We start from the raw sequence: 21,414 nt of genomic DNA, 5'->3' as shown, positions 1-21,414 counted from the left end.
TAATCATTTTTGCGAGCTACGTCCACCACACGTCAAATACGTCAGACTCGCTCGCGCGCGGATTATGACGTCATGCGAAAGGATGGTCAGTGAATTTGGGAAATCGGAAGCATTTCGAATGGCATATTGCCCAAACTACGTCATATACACTTGTGATAAAAGCAAGACCTTAACAAGAGTTGAGTAATTGAGAAAATCGCTGCCTCTGTGGTGGAAGTCGATGAAAGCGATAGATTGTAACTTAGATTTACTCAAACCAGCCAAGTGCTAACAAAAGTCTTCATTTTTTGCGGTGTTCCAACTTTGCAAGACGTTGAAATAATGTAAAAATAACAAGTTTCACTGCTTAGTGAACATCGTTGACAATTTCTGAGGTTACACAAACCTAATTGTCAAAAACGATCAGATTTTATGATTGAAGTTTTACCTGTATCGAGCGCAGAGACTTGAGGTTATATAAATGCGCCTTGAGGATCACTGACCAACTTCTTCGAGCGCTTCTGCGAAGGAAACTGTAAAACAACAAAGTTTACTACTTTTAACTAAAGTAGTCTTTTTAATGAAAAAGAAGACTAGGTGATTTTGTAACTCTTTCAAACTTGAAGCACAACCTTATTGTCTTAAGATAACGATTAAATTATTTATTTATCATTTACTGTAGATGTAATGACTGACTCATATGTAAATTGTATTGGTACAGCTTCAGTTGACACAATAATAAAGCCATTGATTAGGGATTACAACAACCTGAGTGCGTTTCGAGTTAATTCTATTCTCAGATTTGATAAGTTTAAAAGGCTTTCTTTGGGCTTCAGACCGTTTTAACTGAGTACAGCAAACTAACAGATTTATATTTTCTTAAAAGTTTTTCTCGATAGCACACGAATGATTGTCATTAACATACACTCGTTGTTAAATTTAATTTCTTTATCAACAAATCAAAGGAGGTAGTATAGGTCAAAAATTAAAACCTGCAATTATGTTGAGAGATTGCCAGTTTTATCTTATAAGGTTACAAGTTATGAAATTTAACCGTGTAGAAAAATAAAAAAACATTAGAAACTTCTAAAATTTAGAACACCGAAAAAGCTTTAGACTACTTGAAAAGTATTAGGCTATCAACTACATACTTCACTTAATGATGTCACTGTTTTAACAGAACGTTTTTAAGAAGTGATTATAGTTTTGTAAACTTGTTTGTGGCGTAACATAAAACGCAGACTTTACCCTGAGAAAAACAAGGAGGAAGTTTTTATACCTGTTGGAAAAATAACGATCGTTTTTTGCCCAACGTGCAGTTTTGTGAAAAGACAGAAGCCAAAATCAAGAAACCACTTTTGTAAAATTAGACTTTCAGTTGGATTTGAGAAGATAAGCTATTTTGTTGCCGGCAAAATGATCAAGATTTTAGTTCTTCTTTTGACAGCAGTCTCGGTAAGAGTTGCATCACGGCCAGCCGTGGTCTCACAACAGAACACAAGTGCAAACGTTGCTGACAGAACAGTTAACGCCACACAAAAAAGTGAAGTCATCAGTGTTGGAAACATTGAAGCACTGGACTACGATTTACGAAATAGCTCTTCATTAAATACAAACCATGAGGACACGATTTCAATAACAATGTCGCCTTGCCCAGAATCATGCCATTGCTATGCGGAAATCATAGCTCATTGTGGATCAACAACTATCAACGAATTCCCCTGTGATGAAAAAGTTTCCGACTTTACCAGTGATTATGTGAATGCATTTCCTCAGAACGTTCAAAGCATATACTTGAACTTTAATGTTGTAGAAAACATTCCTCGAAATTGCTTAACGTCCAGTGGAAAGAACTTGATTGCACTTTCACTGAGAAGCAATTTAATCAATAACTTGGAAGTCGAAGCTTTTAACGGTTTGAACAAATTGGAGCATTTGGATTTACAAGAAAACAAAATCACATCAATCACATTTCGAAATCAAACCGAATCGGCCAACAAATCTGTCTCGGTGTTTCGAAGTTTGCGACACAGTCTCAATTCTCTTCAGCTCTCCTTCAACATGATTGAAAATATTTCAAGCGAGGCGTTTGCAGGTTTTGAAAAGCTTGAATTGCTCTCTTTAAGCCACAATGAAATATCTTGGATTTCTTTGACAGCATTCAAAGACCTTTCAAGTTTACGAATTCTCAATTTGAGAGGAAATCCTTTAAGTCAAGTTACAAAGTCTCAAATCAGTGATATTCTATCGTGGTTTTCTCAGCCCAAATTGTCGTACAGCGACAATATAGCCACAGCATCGGTAAAGCTCTCTCGCAATTCTGAGTGTGGATCGTTTCTTTCTTCCTCTGGGGATGACATCTCGCTACGAAAAAAACGACAAGCGGAACTTTTCTCCGATTATTACGTTGACGAGGAAATCAACCAGCAAGAAAATCCCAATTTAAAATTGGATACCCTGCAAACATTGGATCTTGGAGAACTTAACTTGACAAGCGTACCTGAAAATCTTCCAAACTCATTAAAAATTCTCTTTTTGGACAAAAATTCAATTTCAGAGCTGTTTATTGACAGTCTGGAAAAACTGAATGTTCTTGAAGCTTTTTATTTGTCTCACAACCGCATTAGCCGGCTCACAGACGGTGTGTTTGCCTTTCTACAGAATCTCAATATTCTTGACCTGTCTAACAACGCTATTGATTTGGTGTCACCAAATGCTTTTTGTGGTCTGCAAAACTTAGAAATCCTTCGAATGTACAAAAACCCAAACCTTAGAGAGCTTCCGGAAAAAGTAAGTCTTTGCACTTAAATGAATTAATTGAGATTGAACAGAGTATTTGTTGGTAACTGTAAAAACGTCAAGTCAGTGCAGCTTTATAAAATAACTCAAATGATTATATTTGTGTAACTTTTATGTAAAAAAAAAAATTTCAAAAGTACTTAATCGGTTATTTTATTTTTTTTTATTGTAAATATGATTTCCCGCCTTCGTTTCAAACAGACCTCTTGTTTCATACCAAAATATTTTAAAATATTTCGCTATGATGCCAAAGTGATATTTTTAATTTCTATTCCATTCAAATTAAATTGATCAGTATCAAACTTTAATCCGAAAAACTTTGTTTCATTTTATTTTGACCAAGAATTGACACCACTCGTTCTCAAACATCCATCTTGTTATCTCGCATCGGTGTGTTATTCGATGTGTGTCGGTGTGGTATTTCACGTGTGTTTTGAGTCTGTTTTTTTTTTTGATTGTGAATATGATTTCCCGCCTTCGTTTCTTCGGTTTTGAGTCTGTTTTTTTTTTGATTGTGAATATGATTTCCCGCCTTCGTTTCAAACAGACCTCTTGTTTCCTACTAAAATATTTTAAAATATTTCGCTATGATGCCAAAATGATATTTTTAAATTCTATTCTATTCAAATTAAATTGATTAGTATCAAACTTGGTGTGTTATTCGATGTGTGTCGGTGTGGTATTTCACGTGTGTTTTGAACTTCGGATTTTCTAAATATTGCTCATGTTTTTTTTTTGTCATGGCGGTGGCCAATTCTGCATGGTGGCTAATTGCTGCTGGTCTAACGAAGGAAAGCATTTGGCAGCATCTCGACTGATTAACCACAAGGTTGTTCGGTGCTGCCAGACCTTTCTACTGATGTGTTATTATTTTTGTGTGTATGTGTTTTTTCTCGACTCTTATTTGAAAGGCAAATAAACAATCATCCGCTCATCTCGCTGATCAACTTGTATACAAATTACCCCCATCTTTTAACGGCACAAGACACCGGTTATTGCATAAGAATAACAATTGCAAAATAACATTAACCAATAACAATTATATGTCATTTAGGTATTTCGACACACAAAATCTTTGCGTCTTTTATACCTGCAAGAGTGTGGGCTAGAAACTCTTCCTGCTGGGCCATGGGTATACCGAATTAGAGTTGCTTGGTTGTACGGCAACCCTCTTCGCTGTGATTGTGGGACAATAGTGCCGCTTCTCGTTGCGCTCAAGTACAAAACACAATCAAACAACAAGAGGTTATTGCTTGACCCTTACAAGTAAGTGATAAAACGCAGTTGAATGTGCTGTTGTTGTTGTTGAGCAATTTTTATTCGGTTCATTCTACTGCTGCTGCTGCCGTCCCGAATATCTCCGCTACCTTCTTTCATTTCCTCCAGACCTTGAGCGCCAATCGTGGTTCTTCTGTGATGGTCTCTGAAACAGACAACTGCCGGGCATCTAAGAATAAAGATTGATTGATTGATTGAATCTTTATCCTCAGACTGAGAAAGCTTCTTGCAGCTTAATCCTGGCAGTTTCGCATACTTGTAGAGGCTTTGAATCACTGACGCAGGCCCGGTCACCGAGATTGACAGCTAGTGATGTTTCCGATTGTTGAAGTGTTGTTGCCGGGAAACTATTCCATTCATTAGATGCAGCTGAATGGAGAGCAGTCCTTAACGTGCGTTGCTCAAGCGAACACCCCGAGAGTCGAACCAGCGCCGCTTGATCTTGAAGCTTCTTTGTTCCAGAAGTGACGCGCTAACCAATTGAGCTATCGGGGTATTGAGCTATTGTCTAAGAAAATGCTCCCAATTTATAACATTTTTATTTTAAACAGAAAAACCTCCATAGATGATCTGGATGTTTCTGAAGACATGAAGAAAGAAAACACATTTTGTTATTCACCTCCTTATTATCAAGAACGTCGTGTGATCAACTTACGACTTAATGAACTACAATGTTCTTTGGAAGTGAGTAGTTTATACAACTGAATCAAAAATTTGTAAATTGTTTTGACAACTGGCAACTCTATTTCTAATTATGTCTGTTTCTATCAAAAATTTGTAAATTATTTGGCAATTGGTAGCCCTATTTCTAATTATGTCTGTTTATATCAAAATTTGTAAATTATTTGACAACTGGCAACCCTATTTTTAAATAGCCTATGTCTGTTTCTATCAAAATTTGTGAATTATTTGACAACTGGCAACCTTATTTTTAAATATGTCTGTTTCTATTATCTCGTAGTCAACACCCTAAAGAGAAAACAAAAACCATGAAGCCGATGTTGGGGAAAATGTCTCACCAACTTAATAGGCGATCGTTAAATCCATGCAGCTATAGCGAGAGTATTGACTTGCAAATATTTTCTTGTTAAAATGCAGACCTAACAAACGCAATCTTAACACATAGATGTCAGGCTGCATAGCCGAGTGGTGAGAACCCTGGAACGGCAATCGAACGGGTGCCGGTTCAACACCGCTCAAGAGCATGCGACTGTGTCTGCGGCAGGACACTTAAAGGCATGCCTGAAGGTGGACACGAAGATTGGCTTCCTTGCCTTCCCGTCCACTTAATCTAAATCTTCAACCACCGGGTGTAAGCCTGGATACGACAAACAAAACAAAAACACATAGATGTTCAAAATTCAAACCGCCATCTTTGTTTTCCAGGAGTGGAAAAAAATCCTCGTGCACAGAAGATTGTCCGTGACGATGTTTTACAGTGCTTACCCAAACGACGATCCTTTAAGTTCAAGCACCTCCATCACAGCTTCCGCCCAGAGTCCAGATAATGATACTACACATCTTGAAACCAAAGATCACAATTATTTGAATTCGTTGCTGTCAGATTACGGCCTCAATAAAGATACTTATGCTGAATTGGATGAATCAGTAAGCGACATTCTCAAAAACGCGAGTTTCGACACCTACTACGATGGCACATCAGATCTTTTGAGTGATAATGATGAAGAACGCAACGATTTTCAATCTTCGGTCAAGAAAGATGACGTTTTCCAATATTATGACAACGACTATGGAGTTGATGACACAGATTCAACAATCAGTTCTTTTCAGACAGAAACTAATTCAACAGAAGATTTAAATCAAACGTCTTCTGCAAACACCGAATGGCTGATCGAAATTGCAGCTTCTGCTGAAGTTATTGATGCAATGGCACCATCTTCAGGAATTCAAAATGAAAATTTTGTACCGGGTGATATTGTTGCACCAAACAAGGATGAAATCGAATCTACATCCAGCAATATTACCAGTATTACAAATCCAACAGACAGCAATCACAGTAACGCATTTTTAGTAGCAACGTTTGATATCAATGATGAATATGAGGACCAGTATTGGGAAGAATACGATAAGCAGTACTTCACTGGTGACGTGAAACAACAATTAAATTTATCTCAAGTGGATAGTGACAGACATCGCGAACCTAAAAATTTATCAACAGATTTGAATGAACCTTTTACTGATTTTGAAAGTGATTATAGTTCCTGGTTGGACGCTGACCAATGGACTAGCTTAAAAGATTATTTGGGTACGCTGGATATGTATCAAGAGTTCGACTCGTACTATTACTCCAACGACGACACAGAAAGCGAGTACGGCGATCTATTTTCTCAGTTGTTAAACGGAACAAACAAATTGTCGCAGTTCTGGAGCAACGATTAACCATATTGACATGGACATTACAGGCTGCAGCCAGGCCCGGATTTAGGGGGGCAGAGGGTGCAGGTGCCCCGGGCCCCCCGACTGTTGAAGGGCCCCCCTACGTGGAAAAATGTGATTTTGTGTTATTTTTTCTTTCTTTCAGCCTTTAAAGTTTCTGAAAAATGCTGTGCAGTACTGGATTAATGCTACTGTAAACGTAAAATTTTTTTTTGCACGGAGGCCCCCCGATTTAAAAGTGCCCCGGGCCCCCCATCAGCTAAATCCGTCCCTGGCTGCAGCAAGACGATAGCCTATAAAACAGACCATATAGTTAAACCGAGTCTACTATTAGTCTCCTTTAAATTACTCCTTAACTTATTGTAGCGGAAGTGTCAATACTTAATTGTCAAAATCAAAGCCACTTCAGATGCCTGATTCTAGCATTTTTGCATGCCAGCAGAAAGGTCGAACCATTTATGCTGACCTGGTCAGCCACCAACATTAAAAAAATGGAGTTTCCACTTGTTGATGAGGTGTTGTTGTGTGTCAATTATTCTATCAACGAGATAGAGGTTTTCCTGAAAAGATCTCGGTCCAATTGCAGTTTAAATTATTCTCATACTGCCACGTAAAACCATCCAATTGTGAAAAGTAATTTCACCGTGTTACAATGAACTCCTTTTAAAAGCATTTTTGTGACATAGCCTAAGATTTTTTTAAATGAAGATGTTACAAAGCTTTTGTTTGTCTTTATTTTTCTATTGCACAATTAAGCACCACAAAGGCCTTTTACAGTAGAAGAAAACCATATTCCTATTTGTCATGATTTTATTGATTTTTGACCAGTAGGTTCTGGTTAGACAGACCCAATAGAGAGAAGACAATTGCTTTTGCTTAAAATGTGTTCGTTTATTTATTTATTTGCTTTATTGTCGTTGCTTCCCAATTAAAATGAATTGGTGTAACCTGCAATAGCCTATATGTCCTGTCTTGTTAGCTCTAGCAAACTTTGAGAAACTGAGCTGGAACAGACATTCTCTTGATGCTGAAAGGCGAAAGGACGCTAGTTCGACACCGCTCAAGAGCGTGCGGCTGTATCTTTGGCTGGATACGTAATAGCAGGCCTAAAGATGGTCACGAAAGTTGGCTTCTTTGCATTCCAGCCTAAATAATCTAATAAAGTCTAAACACCTAAAATTATTCTTGAAATGTTAATAAACCTCGAGAGTTTCGCAAAGGCCACAAGTTTTGAACTTGTCACACATCAAGATTGTCAGAGTGAAATTTAAGCTTTTTGTTGGCATTCAGCGGCACCTAGTGAATGAAATAATTCCTCGGCAACAACACTTCAACAATCGGAAAACTTCACTCTGTCAATCTCGGTAGCCGGCCCTGCGTCAAGAGCCTCTGCAACTGTGGTTTTCAACCTTTTGGGTGGAACGGAAACCAATGAAGCATTCCAAAAGCTCGAGGAACCCCTGTTCAATAGTTTAATTGCTTTATGTAAAAAACATCGTTTGATTAATAAAATCAAAATACTCATGTTCAGTTCAGATTTATTTATGTACTGTAGTGAAACCATCTACAATTCCTCTATTAAGAAGTTTATTACGCTAAAATGCAACTAGGTTGTTCTGACGACATAAACTGCAAACTGAATTGAGACTGAAAATAAACACCAGTAAAAACGACAAAGGAACTTAAGGCAACGTAACAAAGCAATCAGCAACGAAGCAATCAGCAACAACATAAATTACAATGCAACTTAAAGCAATAACATGTCATTCACCCCTTCCATAGATTATCAATAGGGATCAACAAAAATTAATTTACAAATCTGTTTGGCGGTCGCCTTGAACGAGATGAGCGCCGGGGCATGGGGCGCTCGCTGGAATCAGTCGGTATATGAGTTTCCGATGACGGGGCAGGTGCATCTTCATTGACAGACTCATTATTAGTTGTTATTTGTTCGGGAAATTCCACAGATGGATTGTTTATCCCTTCGTTTGGACTCCCGAGATCCGGCAAACTAAGAGTCGACTCGTCAAGGCCACCACGAGCAGTTGGAGCGATGTCACGAATTGACACTGTGGTTTCGCGTCCGTTCGCGAAACGAACGTGCGCGTAGTTCGGAGTTGCATGAGTCATTTCCACTTCTTCGACAAGCGGTTCATACTTGCTAGCACGAACGTGTCGTCTCAATAAAACCTTTTGAGGACATTTAACCCAAGTAGGTATGGAAAGACCTAGACTTGAACGACGCTGAAAATTAAAAAATCGCTCGTGTGGCGTCACGTTTGTTGCAGTACATAATAAAGAGCGCATAGAATGTAAAACATCAGGTAGAACACACTCCCATTTAGAAATAGGAAGATCTCGAGTTTTCAAAGCAAGTTTTACAGAAGTCCAAATTACGTCGTTGTATCTTTCGCATTGGCCATTAGCCCGTGGATTGTATATAGAGGTTCTGCTGGTAGGAATACGCAAACTGTACATGTAAGACACAAAATCCTTAGACATAAACGATGCACCTCTATCCGAATGCACATAACCACATTTACCAAACATTGCAAAAAGACTAGACATGCACGAGATTACAGTTTCAGTGTCTACTTTACTACAAGGAAAGGCGAAAGGAAATCGAGAGTACTCATCTACTACAGTCAGAATGTATTTGTTATTCGTAGCAGAAGGTAAAGGTCCTTTGAAATCGATGCTTAAGCGCTCCATAGGTTGCGTAGCTTTTATCAATGGAATTTCAATTGGCTTGTAGAACTTAGGTTTCAACTCAGCACAAATTTCACAAGCGGATGTCATTTTACGGATGTCATCAATAGAATAAGGCAAATTCTTTGTTTTAACATAATGATGCATGCGAGTTACTCCAGGGTGGCATAAGGCCGCATGAATTTCATACAACGAATTGTCCATCATAGTTGCACAATACACTCTAGATAAAGTGTCGGGAGCAGTATTATACTTCCCTGCTCGATAAACAATTTCATAATCGTACTGTGATAGTTCCAGTCGCCATCTCAAAATTTTTGCGTTTTTTACCTTGCCATGGTTGTTGCTGTTGTACATGAATGCCACCGATTTTTGATCTGTGACAAGTTTGAATCGGCGTCCCGCTAGAAAATGACTCCATTTTCGAATGGCTTCGATAATTGCCGTCGCTTCTTTCTCTATGCTTGAGTGAACTTTTTCACTTTTGTTGAGTGTCCTGGAAAAAAAAGCAACGGGTCGCCCGTTCTGATTTAAAGTGGCTGAAATGGCAATGTCAGATGCGTCAGTTTCTACTGTAAATGAAATTTCTTCATCTATCACCCCAAGCGTAACTTGAGCCAATTCAGCTTTCAACGTCGCGAAAGAGTTTAGGGCTGCATCATTCAGAGGAAAGGTAGTGTTTCGAATTAGAGGCTGAATCTTGTCAGAATAACGCGAAATCCATTGCGCATAATACGCAAATAAACCGACAATCCTCTGCTGTTGTTTACTACTTTTTGGAGGCGGGATTTTTAGTAAAGATTCCACTCTTTCGGGGTTAGGACTTAAAGTACCTTTAGAGATTCTATATCCAAGCAAGTCGATTGTATCTGCCGAATAAGTACTTTTTGCTTCATTGAAAGTTAGATTGCATTCTCGAGCTACTGCAAGAAATTTTGATAAATTTTGATCGTGCTCTTCTTGGGTTTTCCCGCAAATGGTAATATTGTCAAGATAAGCGTACGTACCTTTGCACTCGTAGTCTTTGATAATGTTGTCCATTATCCGTTGAAAACCAGGTACTGCATTCGTTAGACCAAACGGCGTTCTCTTCCATTGCCACAAGCTTCCATCGGCTTCGAAAGCAGTGAAATTTCGATCTTGCAGAGGAACTTCTACCTGGTGGTACGCACTTTTTAAATCTAGCGTTGTATAGATGCTGTTCCTAGCAACATTGTTCACTACGTCTGACATAAGAGGTAAAGGATACGCGTCCAAACAAGTGAATTTGTTTATGGTTTGGCTAAAATCGATGACCATACGCTTTTTGTGATTTTCTTGAGTGACCACAAGAGGTTGTGCTCGCCATGGCGAACGACTCGGCTCAATTAAACCTTCCTTATAAAGTCGCTGCACCTCTGAAGAGATAAAACTTCTATCGGCTTGAGAATACTTTCTAGGCTTTGTAGCAATCGGATGGCATTCCTTCCTTAAGTGTTTGAAAAGCTGTATTGAAGTAGACGCCGTAAAAGCTGTTGCGCCACAATCAAGTGAAGACGGAGTCTGGCTCGCAGTCATTTCGACACGATTGCAAAACGTTTGGGCATCATCTAAGGATCGAGCTTTATCAAAAGTTTGTTGTAGCGAAGCATTTTTGTCCTCTAGCAAGCGTTGTTTAATGTGATTTGACGAAATCCCAGCGATAAACGAGTCACGTATAGCTTCCTCTTTATGCGCAACTGCCGATACGGCCCGAAAGTCACAGGAGAGGCTCAATCGCTTTAAGGTCTGCATGTACTCGTCTAGTGATTCATCTGGCTTCTGCTTCCTAGTTTTTAAAACAAATCGAGAAAACATGGGGTTAGAAACCTTTTCAAAAAGGCGCTTCAGTTGTTCGATAGCTTCATCATAATTTGTTGTCTCACACACCAGTTCATATATTGAAGCGTCTATATGATTTATAAGCAAATTCAACTTGTCTTCAGCTGAAACTTCTCCGAGCTTTTCTAGATAAATTGTAAAAGACTTGTACCAATGCACCCATTGTCGTTTAGCGTCTTTACTTTGCGGGTCCGCAGCTAAGAGTCTAGGGCGCAAGTCTTTTAGATCCATACTTTATTAGCGTAATAAAATGTAGTGAAACCATCTACAATTCCTCTATTAAGAAGTTTATTACGCTAAAATGCAACTAGGTTGTTCTGACGACATAAACTGCAAACTGAATTGAGACTGAAAATAAACACCAGTAAAAACGACAAAGGAACTTAAGGCAACGTAACAAAGCAATCAGCAACGAAGCAATCAGCAACAACATAAATTACAATGCAACTTAAAGCAATAACATGTCATGTACAATAAAAATACAATCTGTAAAAAAGTACATTTATTCTCATAAAACCTTCAATGAGTAACTTGAGCCTGGTATTTCTCGCACAAGTCTTTAATATTGGGATGCAAACTTGCGAAACCCCTAGACTAGACTTACTGGCGGAACCTTAGGGTTCCGCGAAACCCTGGTTGAAAACCACTGCTCTACAAGTATGCGAAACTACCAGGAATAACCAATCAAGGCTTTGTCAGTCCGAGGATAGATTCAAAACCAACCAACCAGTTCTTTCTGGTTCTCAAACAAATTATCAAATCCACTTTCCAACGACACGCCACAATACTTTTAAAAATCAGTTTTGGACACAAAAAATAGCAATTATGCAAGTTCGATAACATGAAAAATAACAACCCGAAGAGCCGAAGCTATTGCACAACACGTCATGAATCACGTCCTCGTGGGAACGTGAGCCAAGGCAAGCGATTGCAAAACTGAAATGAAAAAAATAAGTTTTTAACTGGGTGGTTTTGGTACCAATGCTGAACTGGCTTCCAAACTAGTTTGCCTTTCGATGCGGCGAAATGAACAATGGAAGAGCAGGACGACTTTATTACGTCGTTTCTTCGTCATTGTTTCATTATTTATGTCGATGCCAGATTTACATTTTGAAATGGCCATCTATTACTAGTTGGGTAGGTAAGGGTTAAATGATAAAGCTGCTTGTAGGTGTAAACATTGCGATCAAAAGACGAGCGCCGATAGGTTTCGCTTGAGTTTCATGGTTGCTGGTCGCAGTTACCAATGCATCCATAATGCTATCACCTTGTCACACAACCGCGTGGCGACATGGTGGGGTGAGCAAAAATTTTACATGAAGCAATTGAAATGTTGAACGAAGCAGTTTTAACTGCAACACCAAACCGCAAAAAATGACAACGCAACAGTACAACTGTGAATTAGCCAAATGCTAACAATGTGTCAAGATCCAAAAGATGTTTTCAAAATAGAAAGCGTTTGGTGGCACAAAACAGTGGCCTCTACAGGGAGCTAGGGGGTGGCAGCAAATTGTGACGACACCCAAGCCAACCCCCATTTTAAATTTGTCAACATAAACTTCAGCGCCTTGGTCCACTGTTCCTCAGAGTTAAACTGCATCTTGATGGAGTATGACGCACCGGATCCTCCAGTATCTTCAATCTTCCCTTTCTCCATCCTGGTGGAGGAAACAATCCTTGTTACTTGTTCCGTCATTTTTAAAGTTAAGTTAAATTGCTCAGGATAAAAACAAACAATTATTCATGCTTTTTTTTCCAGCCCTATAGCTATTGCTTAAAAGGCCATATTAGGTGTCCTTTGACCCTAATTTGGATAGAGCATTGAAAGTCTAATTTCTGACGATATTCCACCATTAAAAAGTTATGGCTATAAGCAATTATTGTAGTGTATCTTCATCGGAACGGCAGTTGCCGCATAGCCGAGTGGGGAATGTTTAACGGTTCGACACCGCTCAAGAACATGAGGCTGTGTCTTTAGCAGGACACTTAGACAATATAGGCAGGCTTGAAGGTGGGCCAGAGTGGACACGAAGACTGGCTTCCTTGCCTTCCCGTCCACTTAATCTAAATCTTCAACTACTGAGCGTAAGCCTGGATACGACGAAAAACATTGTAACACACAACTAATCACAGATCAAATGAAACGCAAAGCAAGCTAAACAGCTTGTAAAAAACACACTCCCCAATGTGTATCGTATCTGCTGAAAAATATTTTAGGATATAAACAGGTGAAGAAAAAACTAATACACTCCCAATAGTTAAAGTAACTTTCGTTCTTCTGGTGACTATAGGCTACTAGGTTACCTCCTGATGTTAAAGATGATACCTAGCTTATATTACCTACGTTTCGTCAGTCAGCACGACTGACTGACACGACTGACGAAACATCGGTAATATAAGCTAGGTATCATCTTTAACATCAGGAGGTAACCTAGTAGCCTATAGTCACCAGAAGAACGTAAGTTACTTTAACTATCAAATGCCTGATGAACAGTTTCACTCCGTTTTTACCCTCCCAATACATTGACTTACTTGTAAGGCAAGGAGAAGCCACTGTTTCCTTCAACTTCCTGCTTGAATTGTTGCAGACAATCGAGAAAGGCGACCATGGCTTGGTCAAACTTGGTGTCCCAAAGAAATCGCAGGCCACCAGCTCCGTATAATGGCAACTCCTGAAAAGGAAGGTTTAATATCTCCTAATTACGTAACATAAATTAAATATTCAATCAACGTACGAAAAGCTGGAAATAAGTTTCTGAACTGTTATAACATATCTAACGTACAGTACTATAAATCAATCTTTGTGTTTTTACAGAATAGTTTATCAAAAACAAGAGCGATGATGTAAATTTGAAATATGTAGACACAATCATAAAGATATGCACACGACTTGTGCCATTTGTGATGGATTCCAAGTGGGACATCGTTAGGACAACGTCAGATAGTGCACAGGGGAGGAGGCATTGTGGTTGAAAAAGCGAGAAATTATTGGTTTACATCAGGGGTGACGAACCTTTTTGCGGTCGCGGGCCACTTTGTCAAATTACACATGAGATATCGAGCCACACAACTTTTTAATCGTAACCTACTATGAAATGTTTTAGAAGCGACTCAAGATATTATTCATGAAAAGTAACAAACGGAAAATGAAAGTAATAAAACCCACACAGTTGAAATTATCTTACGCAGAATCGAAACATACTGTACAACAGTAAAAATAAAAACAAATTAACTTGAGCAAAAAGGATAGAGCAACAGTACTTGATAACGAAGACAGTTTAATTTTCTAAGTTTTATTTTCCAGTTTAAGCGTTTGCTTTCATATGAGTATGATTTCTTTTTTTTTTTTTTTGGCTCTATCCTTTTTGCTCAAGTTGACTAAATGTTTCGACCATTATGCTCCGAAACAACAAATCAGTTAAAGAAATTTCTTTTTGAAACAACAAACAAAAGCCCATGCGAATCATACAGCTGAAGCTATGTAATGCAGCATTGAAGCAGCATAAAATATTAAAAAATAACATTGAAGCATTGAATTTTTTTGCTTAGTGGAATTTTTGGAAAGTTTTTTGCTTGACTAAGCGTTCAATATTAGGTCGAACAGACGATGTGGCAACTCTCAAGTGCACACTAAGATTTTCATGTCAGCCTCGACCTGTAACGACCTGTAGCAAAGGAAAGGAGTACCAGTGAAGGCATAAAACAGTTTGAGATGTCTTTTGTCTTTAATGCATGAGCGATTGTCACATAGTTTTGCGGGGCGCACAAAATTCTTTGACGGGCCGCATGCGGCCCGCAGGTTCGTCACCTCTAGTTTACATACTCATAGTGATGAAACAAAGAATTATCACATCACAACACCGGTATAAACTGGTTCCAACTGAACTAACCAAGCGCAATCCACCCACCTTTGCCTTGTCATCTAAGGATTCTAAATAGGAATGGTTTCCAAACGGAACAAGTTTGTACCGTTCAAAGGTCAGGCCCATTTTCCTAGCTAACGACGAGAGCAAGAGTACGACCTGGCCCCAGGCCGCATTGATCTCCGCCCATTCGATGTGGGCCCCAGGGAGTCTTCCCAATCGAAACCCGTTGATGGTCCCAAATGGCCCTTGGTGCCTTGGAAATACATCTCAGTAAGTTACAAACGATAAAGTTAACAAAACCAACCGATGCAGATAATTAGATCTGCATCGCCACTGAATAGGAAATTGCAAAGCTGGTTTCCGTCACTACGTCATCAGCTTCAAGTATGTACATTGTACAACTTGTACGGTAATTCAATAAATACAAAAATTTGACTCCGAGTCAGCACACGCATGCAATATGATTCCATCGACTCGAAAGAGCGGTCAACCTTATGCCACAAGCAAGGTTAGAAAGTCGCCTTTGAAAAAACTGCGGCTGTTGGCTTAATACAATCTTAGCCAGAGAGTTATATCTTTTCCAACGATAAAAACTTTGATTTTATATAAACAATAAACATTTTTGGTTAACACTTTCTGCTACAGTAGATGAAACAACTTCCGAATCTAGCAAACCAACAATAAAGTTTGCTGCATCCCCACCAGATGTGAAAGGTCGCGTTGAAGACGTTAGTTTTCCTTAGTTTGTTCAACATCACTTCTGTATGCTGGAGTTGCTTGTCAGCACTGCATTGCTCTTCTTCTAGCTCAAGCTGCTGAAGTCGCAAGTCAGCGTATTCCTGCAGATGCCTGTGCAAAAAATCGTTTCCTGTCAATCAGCTACAGTGGACAACTGGACATTGAATATTGAAGTGCAGTGGACACATGAAGATGGACACCAAGATGGGCTTCCTTGCCTTCCCGTTCACGTTTCAACTAAATCTTCATCTACCGGGCGAAAGTTCGAATACGACATAATTATACAGTAATAAGCTCTTGCATATTTCAACTTATCCGTCAAAATGGCTCATATGGTCAAGAGCGTTATTTTGTGAAGGTAAGAGCAAGATCACGGCACGCTGGTTCGACTCTCGGGAGTTGAGTAACGCACATCACCGACAGATCTCAGTTTATCGGCACTTAGTGAAAGAAATAATTCACAGGCAATAACAATTGAACAATCGGAAACTTTAATTCGTCAAGTGACGGTAACCGGGCCTGCAAAAGTAGTTCGAAGCCTCTAGTCCAGTGGTTCTCAACCTTTTAACAGTGGGGGACAGGCAAAATTTTAAAAAATTTTTCGCGGACTGGCAACCGAAGATCGTAGTGAATAGAATGAATATTTGTAACGTTTCGTTAACCAAAGTTGTCGTTGCGCACCATAATGCAAGGTTTTAGCATATGATTTGTATTCAGGACAAAAATTGGAATAAAACGGCAATCAAATCAACTCAAACAGAAAAATGTCAATCCATTTGCATACAAATCAATGCCAGCGGGAAATTTGCTACTGTTACGCTGAGTAGCCTATGTGGGGAAAACGAGATATCAAAGAAGTTTCTAAAACACGCAGCTCTGTTTCGGCATCCAAGCGATTTCTTTGCGTTGTTTTAATTAAAGCTAGAGATGAAAAAGAATTGTCGTTTCTAAATAGCTAGTTGAATCAATTACAATCATGGCTGATTACAAGCAAATCGATTGTTTTGAAAGTTAGGCACGAATTCGTTTCAAGAGATAACCCGAAGTGTGACAATGATGTTTTTTGAATCTGGACTGCAAAGTAAAAGCACAACATATTGTAATTCAATCAGACTTTCTTTTTTATGAAGATTAAGGTCGCACGCATGTGTTGACATCCAAAAGTTTCCATGTCGAGGATCTTCATGTTACGCAAAATGATCGTCAAAAATGTTAGCCAACTCTTTTAAGTGTTGACTCACAATGCTCAGCACCTCTTTTTACTTTTTTCACCACTCCATTTCACCAGCATTTTCCACAGCAAATCGGCTTGTCTTCATTCCATTCCGAAGCGCTATTTTCCGCATAGTCTTTGAAAAACGAGATCTTTGCTTTCTCTAACTCCGGTTCTGGCAAATTTCTATTGCAGGCCTGACTTTATCCCGGAACTTAATTCCAATTTTCGTCTCCAACGACTTTGAAATTTTGCAAAATCACGGACAAAATTCCCTATTTGGTTATGTGTTTCTGTGTTTCAAAACTTTTTGAAAACTACACGCAATTTGTCACAAAAACATTATCAACAGCACAGAATTTGATTATCAAAAAGTTCAACTTTATTATCAAACAATTTTACGTGGAGATATGTCAGTTTTACAGCTGTGCATGTGTCATAGTGCGATCACAATTTTACAATATGATAATGACTTCACATTAAAATAAGCTTTGCAGAAAGTAAGATCTTCTGCGGACCGGCAAAAAAATTACACGGACCGGCGGTTGAGAACCACTGCTCTAGTCTATAAGTCGGAATGGCCCGTTTCGGTGAGTCCGATTCGGTGAGTCCGATCCTTCAATAGGGGATTTTTTCAATTTTTTTTTAAATTATCGGGTACCGTAGTCCGTAGCCTAATTATCATTGCCGTTTTAGGCTAGGGGTTAGGGGTTAGGAACTCACCGAATCGGACTCACCGAATAGTAGCATACCCTCTATAAGTATACGAAATTGCCAGGATCTATCTTATGCATAGACTTTCTCATTCCGAGAATAAAGATTTTCTCGCAACTAATCAGTCACATAAAGGTACCAATGTTATCGGCAAGCAAACTGACATACTTTTCTTCTTCCTTGTTCAGATTTTCTCTGTGCTTTTCAGTTGAAAGAATTTCAGTTTTTAGGCTTTCTCTTTGCTTTTCTGTCTCCTCCAATCTAAAAAAACACATGAAAAATATGAGCAGACCTATTTCTAAATCAAATTGCAGATCTAGAAATTTATCTTGAATCTAAATAAACACTGAGAAAATTTTTTTTTTCAAGTCCTAACTTACTCAACAAGAAGTGCTTGTTCTTCAGCTTTCAGCTTTTCAAGTTCTTCTGAAAGTTTTGAAATTGCTTCATCATCTGATTTCTTAGACTGCAATGACTCCAAATAGTTTCTAATATAACATACAATTGTTTAGTCAATATATGAGTATGAGTACTATATGAGTACATGGAACATGGAGTGGCAAAACAACACCTCCCGACTCCGTGATTTCCTACCCGACGTCGATCCCCACCCTCCGGGAATGTCCCTCGCAAGACTTGCGTGGGTCCGGCTTAACCGCCTATGAACCGGCGTCGGTCGCTTTCGTTCAGACATGTGCAGGTGGGGCCTGGCTCCGTCATCGGGATGCGAGTGTGGCGCCACAGACCAGACAGTAGATCATGTCGTCCATGACTGCCCAATCCATCAACCACCACATGGAACACTTGGACTGAAGGCCCTGGATGACGAGACTGTCGAGTGGCTGATGACATCATGCCCAAACATATAGTCCGGAAGAACAGCTCATACGACGAAGAAGTACTTAAATAGGCTACTAACAACAAGCAAAGAACAAATACAATATCACACAATACAATTTGTAATTGTAAGCAAAAACAGCAGTGCAGCAATTTATCTTTGTAGTACCCGTCCAGCAAAGCAGCTGTTTTTAACTGATCCAATGTCTACAAATGCTCGTAGAGGTTGAACAATGTTAAAAAGGCTTAATTTCTGGCTGGGTGAAAACTGTTAAGCCACTACTTAAACTTCTATTTAAGCAACATATTTTTGATAATAAAGCATTTAATGTAGTAATACTTAATACTGCCGCAGATTTAGTATGACAAAGAAGTAAGACAGACTTGTAGAGAGTGTGTTCTTTCTCTGATTCTTGCATTTGTTTGGTAAGCTTGTTCAATAGAGTTTCAGTGCATTCTTCACATAAAGGATGTTCTAACTCAGAATTTTCTGACATCAAGTCAAATAATTTCACCACCGTCTGCAAGTTTTTGGTGAAGTTAACGCCACGGCAGGAATGCATAACTTGATACAGTGCATAGACCATAGGCAGCAAGATAACAAATAAATAGGTGACATGAATGCATCTTAATGTTCATACGATGGAACCACCGGAGATACCATATCGTGAAGAAATAGTAGGCTATAAAACAAATGCAATTCAAACACATGCTGTTGAGCAATATCTCTGTCATCTCTACACGATTATCAATTATCTCAAACAAACTTCGATAAAAAGTTAATTTGATATGGACGTAACAAAATCTGGATGAGGTGGGGGTAAATGCATTGAAAATATAATATTAGAAAGATTGTTTTAACATCCACGGTCAATTCATTTACATTCGAATGCCTTTTTTTTTTGAGTATGAGACCAAAACTATTGCGCCAAATTTTTATTCACAAAGTCAGGATGCGACTTGTATATACATGAATAATTTTAAAGTGCAACATTGTATAAATGAGCACTAAATAATTTCATAAAAATCTTTCAGAAAACACACATATTGCAGATACGTTGGGTAAGCAATCGGTGGAAATAAGCACCAAATAACAAAAATGAAGAAAAGGGTTGCGTAATGCGTATGTACCACCTTTCCTTCATGGGATGTTAATAAAGACATTTTGGAAGAAGATTGGGACAAAGTGATTCGTTTGTTGACTGCACAATCCACTTAACAACAGTGCAAAGAGAAAATTTGAAAGATTCTAATACAATAGGCCTACTGCACTATTTTCCTACAACACATATTTACCACATGTGTACAACACAACACTACAACACATTTCCTACAACACATGTGTATTTTTCAATAAAAATTGTGAAAAAAAGTTGTACCATTAAAAGGGCCACAGGGTGCAACTTATACTCGAATGAATAAAGTATGATTATGTGGCCTATGATGCTTTTTCTGCGAAATCCACTAAGAAATCATGCAATGGCAATAAACTACAACTTGATTTAAACAAAAATTTACCTTCATCTTTTGACTTAATGATTCCATTGTGCCTCCATTTGTGTCACCAATAAAAGTAAAACTATTGGAACTTTCATGAATAGTCATCCCCGGAGTAATCAAGTTATCCTGACTATTGCTCAACTGGGAAGATGAGTGATCTGTTGTCAATGTTTCTTTTAATGAAGCTGCATCATTATCTTCTTGCAAAGTAGGTTGAGATTCAATCTTATAAAAAAAGACGTTTTGTAGTAAACAAGAACTTGACACACAAATCATTTATCATAATGACATATCATTATAATGACATATATTATAATGACTATTGTAGATTAGAACAACAGAAAATAGGCTATTTGCAGACAAAAAGCAACAATAGACTAATTGGTAATTGAGTGAGTTGCTCTCAGAATGATAAATAAACTGGCATACCAATGAAGGGGTGGCAGAAATGGCTACTTCATCGTTGTGATCCTCTTTAACTTGAGAAGTTTGAGAGGAAGATGAAAGGTCATGGATTGTTTGATTATCAATTGATTCGAATGAACTGTCTAGTTTCACCAACTGCTTGCAGTGTGCACACATGAAACACACTCTGTCATCATCCATTTTTTAATAGTTATCAGCTAAGCCTAAACTTATCAAATCTACCAAAATGATGAAAATATAATTAATATACAATTGGTTCATTTTTCCATAAGTCTTACAATACTGCATTGAATTTATTTTGTTTCAACAGCGCTGACTGGGTACAGTACTTCAAGTAGAAATGTTTTCTTTATTTTCCTTTTTATGTACCGTATTTACTTGATTGTAAGCCGCGGCTTATAAAGTTTTTTTTTCCATCATGTTTGCGACTTAAATTCAAGGGAGGCTTACAATCAAAGGCGGCTTACATTTTTTCTTTTTGCCTTTTTCCTTGTCGACTTTGCTATAGATGTTTTGCCGTACTGCGTTGTCTGATGCCGACAATTGTAAAGTTGTGACGTGCATTTTAAATTGTCACATGCATTTATGACGTGCATTCGAAAGAAAAAAAGGAGTTGTCAGTTTTATTTATGGTACTTAATGAACATACCGGTAAATTTGGAGAGTACTGCAGTTTCAGCTTTGCGTGTAAACAGTATTTGCGGCTTACATTCAAGGGCGGCTTACATTAAATTTTTAACACTACCACATGCAGCTTACAATCAAGGGCGGCTTACAATCAAGCGGGGCTTACAATCAAGTTAATACGGTACATATGCACATGAAATTCTTCTTATTGTTAAGGCAGTGGCTATTTGACCGGCGCCGGTCTTTGAATCTGAAACACTATTTGACCGGTCATGACGTCACTATATAGGCATTTTTTTCTTTTTCAAAGCAAAAGACGAGAAGAGTGCGTATATAAGTTCTAAATTCGGCAGTTATGTTCAACTGATTCGGTGGCGCGTAGAATAGACTAAGTCTCCGGCTGGTGCTCCAGAGGGAATGAGTTCGATACTACGGAAGGAAGCATTCTTTTATTTTTAATTTTTATTATTA

General features: G+C 38.5%; 2 protein-coding genes across 2 annotated transcripts; one reads left to right on the top strand and one right to left on the bottom strand.

Annotated features, from left to right (window-relative positions):
• Positions 1–1,395: 1,395 nt before the first annotated feature.
• LOC145764401 (uncharacterized) lies at positions 1,396–7,375 on the top strand. Its single transcript, XM_082576017.1, has 4 exons — positions 1,396–2,769; positions 3,833–4,044; positions 4,608–4,740; positions 5,443–7,375. The coding sequence occupies exons 1-4, from the start codon at positions 1,396–1,398 to the stop codon at positions 6,454–6,456; spliced, it is 2,733 nt and encodes a 910-aa protein (XP_082432143.1). The 3' UTR covers positions 6,457–7,375.
• Positions 7,376–11,288: 3,913 nt separating this feature from the next.
• On the bottom strand, positions 11,289–20,529 carry LOC145787602 (beclin-1-like). The gene is made up of 9 exons (XM_082599376.1): positions 20,320–20,529; positions 19,909–20,115; positions 18,775–18,911; positions 17,934–18,041; positions 17,722–17,814; positions 15,591–15,737; positions 14,931–15,141; positions 13,555–13,694; positions 11,289–12,680 (listed from the first exon to the last, which is right to left on the bottom strand). The coding sequence occupies exons 1-9, from the start codon at positions 20,494–20,496 to the stop codon at positions 12,515–12,517; spliced, it is 1,386 nt and encodes a 461-aa protein (XP_082455502.1). The 5' UTR covers positions 20,497–20,529; the 3' UTR covers positions 11,289–12,514.
• Between the last annotated feature and the right edge of the window lie 885 nt (positions 20,530–21,414).

This window comes from Aplidium turbinatum, chromosome 2, assembly GCF_918807975.1.
Source record: "Aplidium turbinatum chromosome 2, kaAplTurb1.1, whole genome shotgun sequence".
In the NCBI taxonomy this organism is placed as follows: domain Eukaryota; kingdom Metazoa; phylum Chordata; class Ascidiacea; order Aplousobranchia; family Polyclinidae; genus Aplidium; species Aplidium turbinatum.
Note: the sequence above shows the minus strand (reverse complement) of the source record. Positions and strands in the feature narration are given on the sequence as shown.

Excerpts from the sequence above, each read along its gene's own strand:
- LOC145787602 (XM_082599376.1), bottom strand. The coding sequence starts at position 20,496 with ATGGATGATGACAGAGTGTGTTTCATGTGTGCACACTGCAAGCAGTTG. Across the intron at positions 18,042-18,774 it reads AAAGAACACACTCTCTACAA|AAACTATTTGGAGTCATTGC; the intron begins GTCTGTCTTACT and ends ATGTTATATTAG. Across the intron at positions 12,681-13,554 it reads GGCTTCTCCTTGCCTTACAA|GATGGAGAAAGGGAAGATTG; the intron begins GTAAGTCAATGT and ends TTCCTCCACCAG.
- LOC145764401 (XM_082576017.1), top strand. The coding sequence starts at position 1,396 with ATGATCAAGATTTTAGTTCTTCTTTTGACAGCAGTCTCGGTAAGAGTT. Across the intron at positions 2,770-3,832 it reads TTAGAGAGCTTCCGGAAAAA|GTATTTCGACACACAAAATC; the intron begins GTAAGTCTTTGC and ends TATGTCATTTAG. Across the intron at positions 4,045-4,607 it reads TTATTGCTTGACCCTTACAA|AAAAACCTCCATAGATGATC; the intron begins GTAAGTGATAAA and ends TATTTTAAACAG.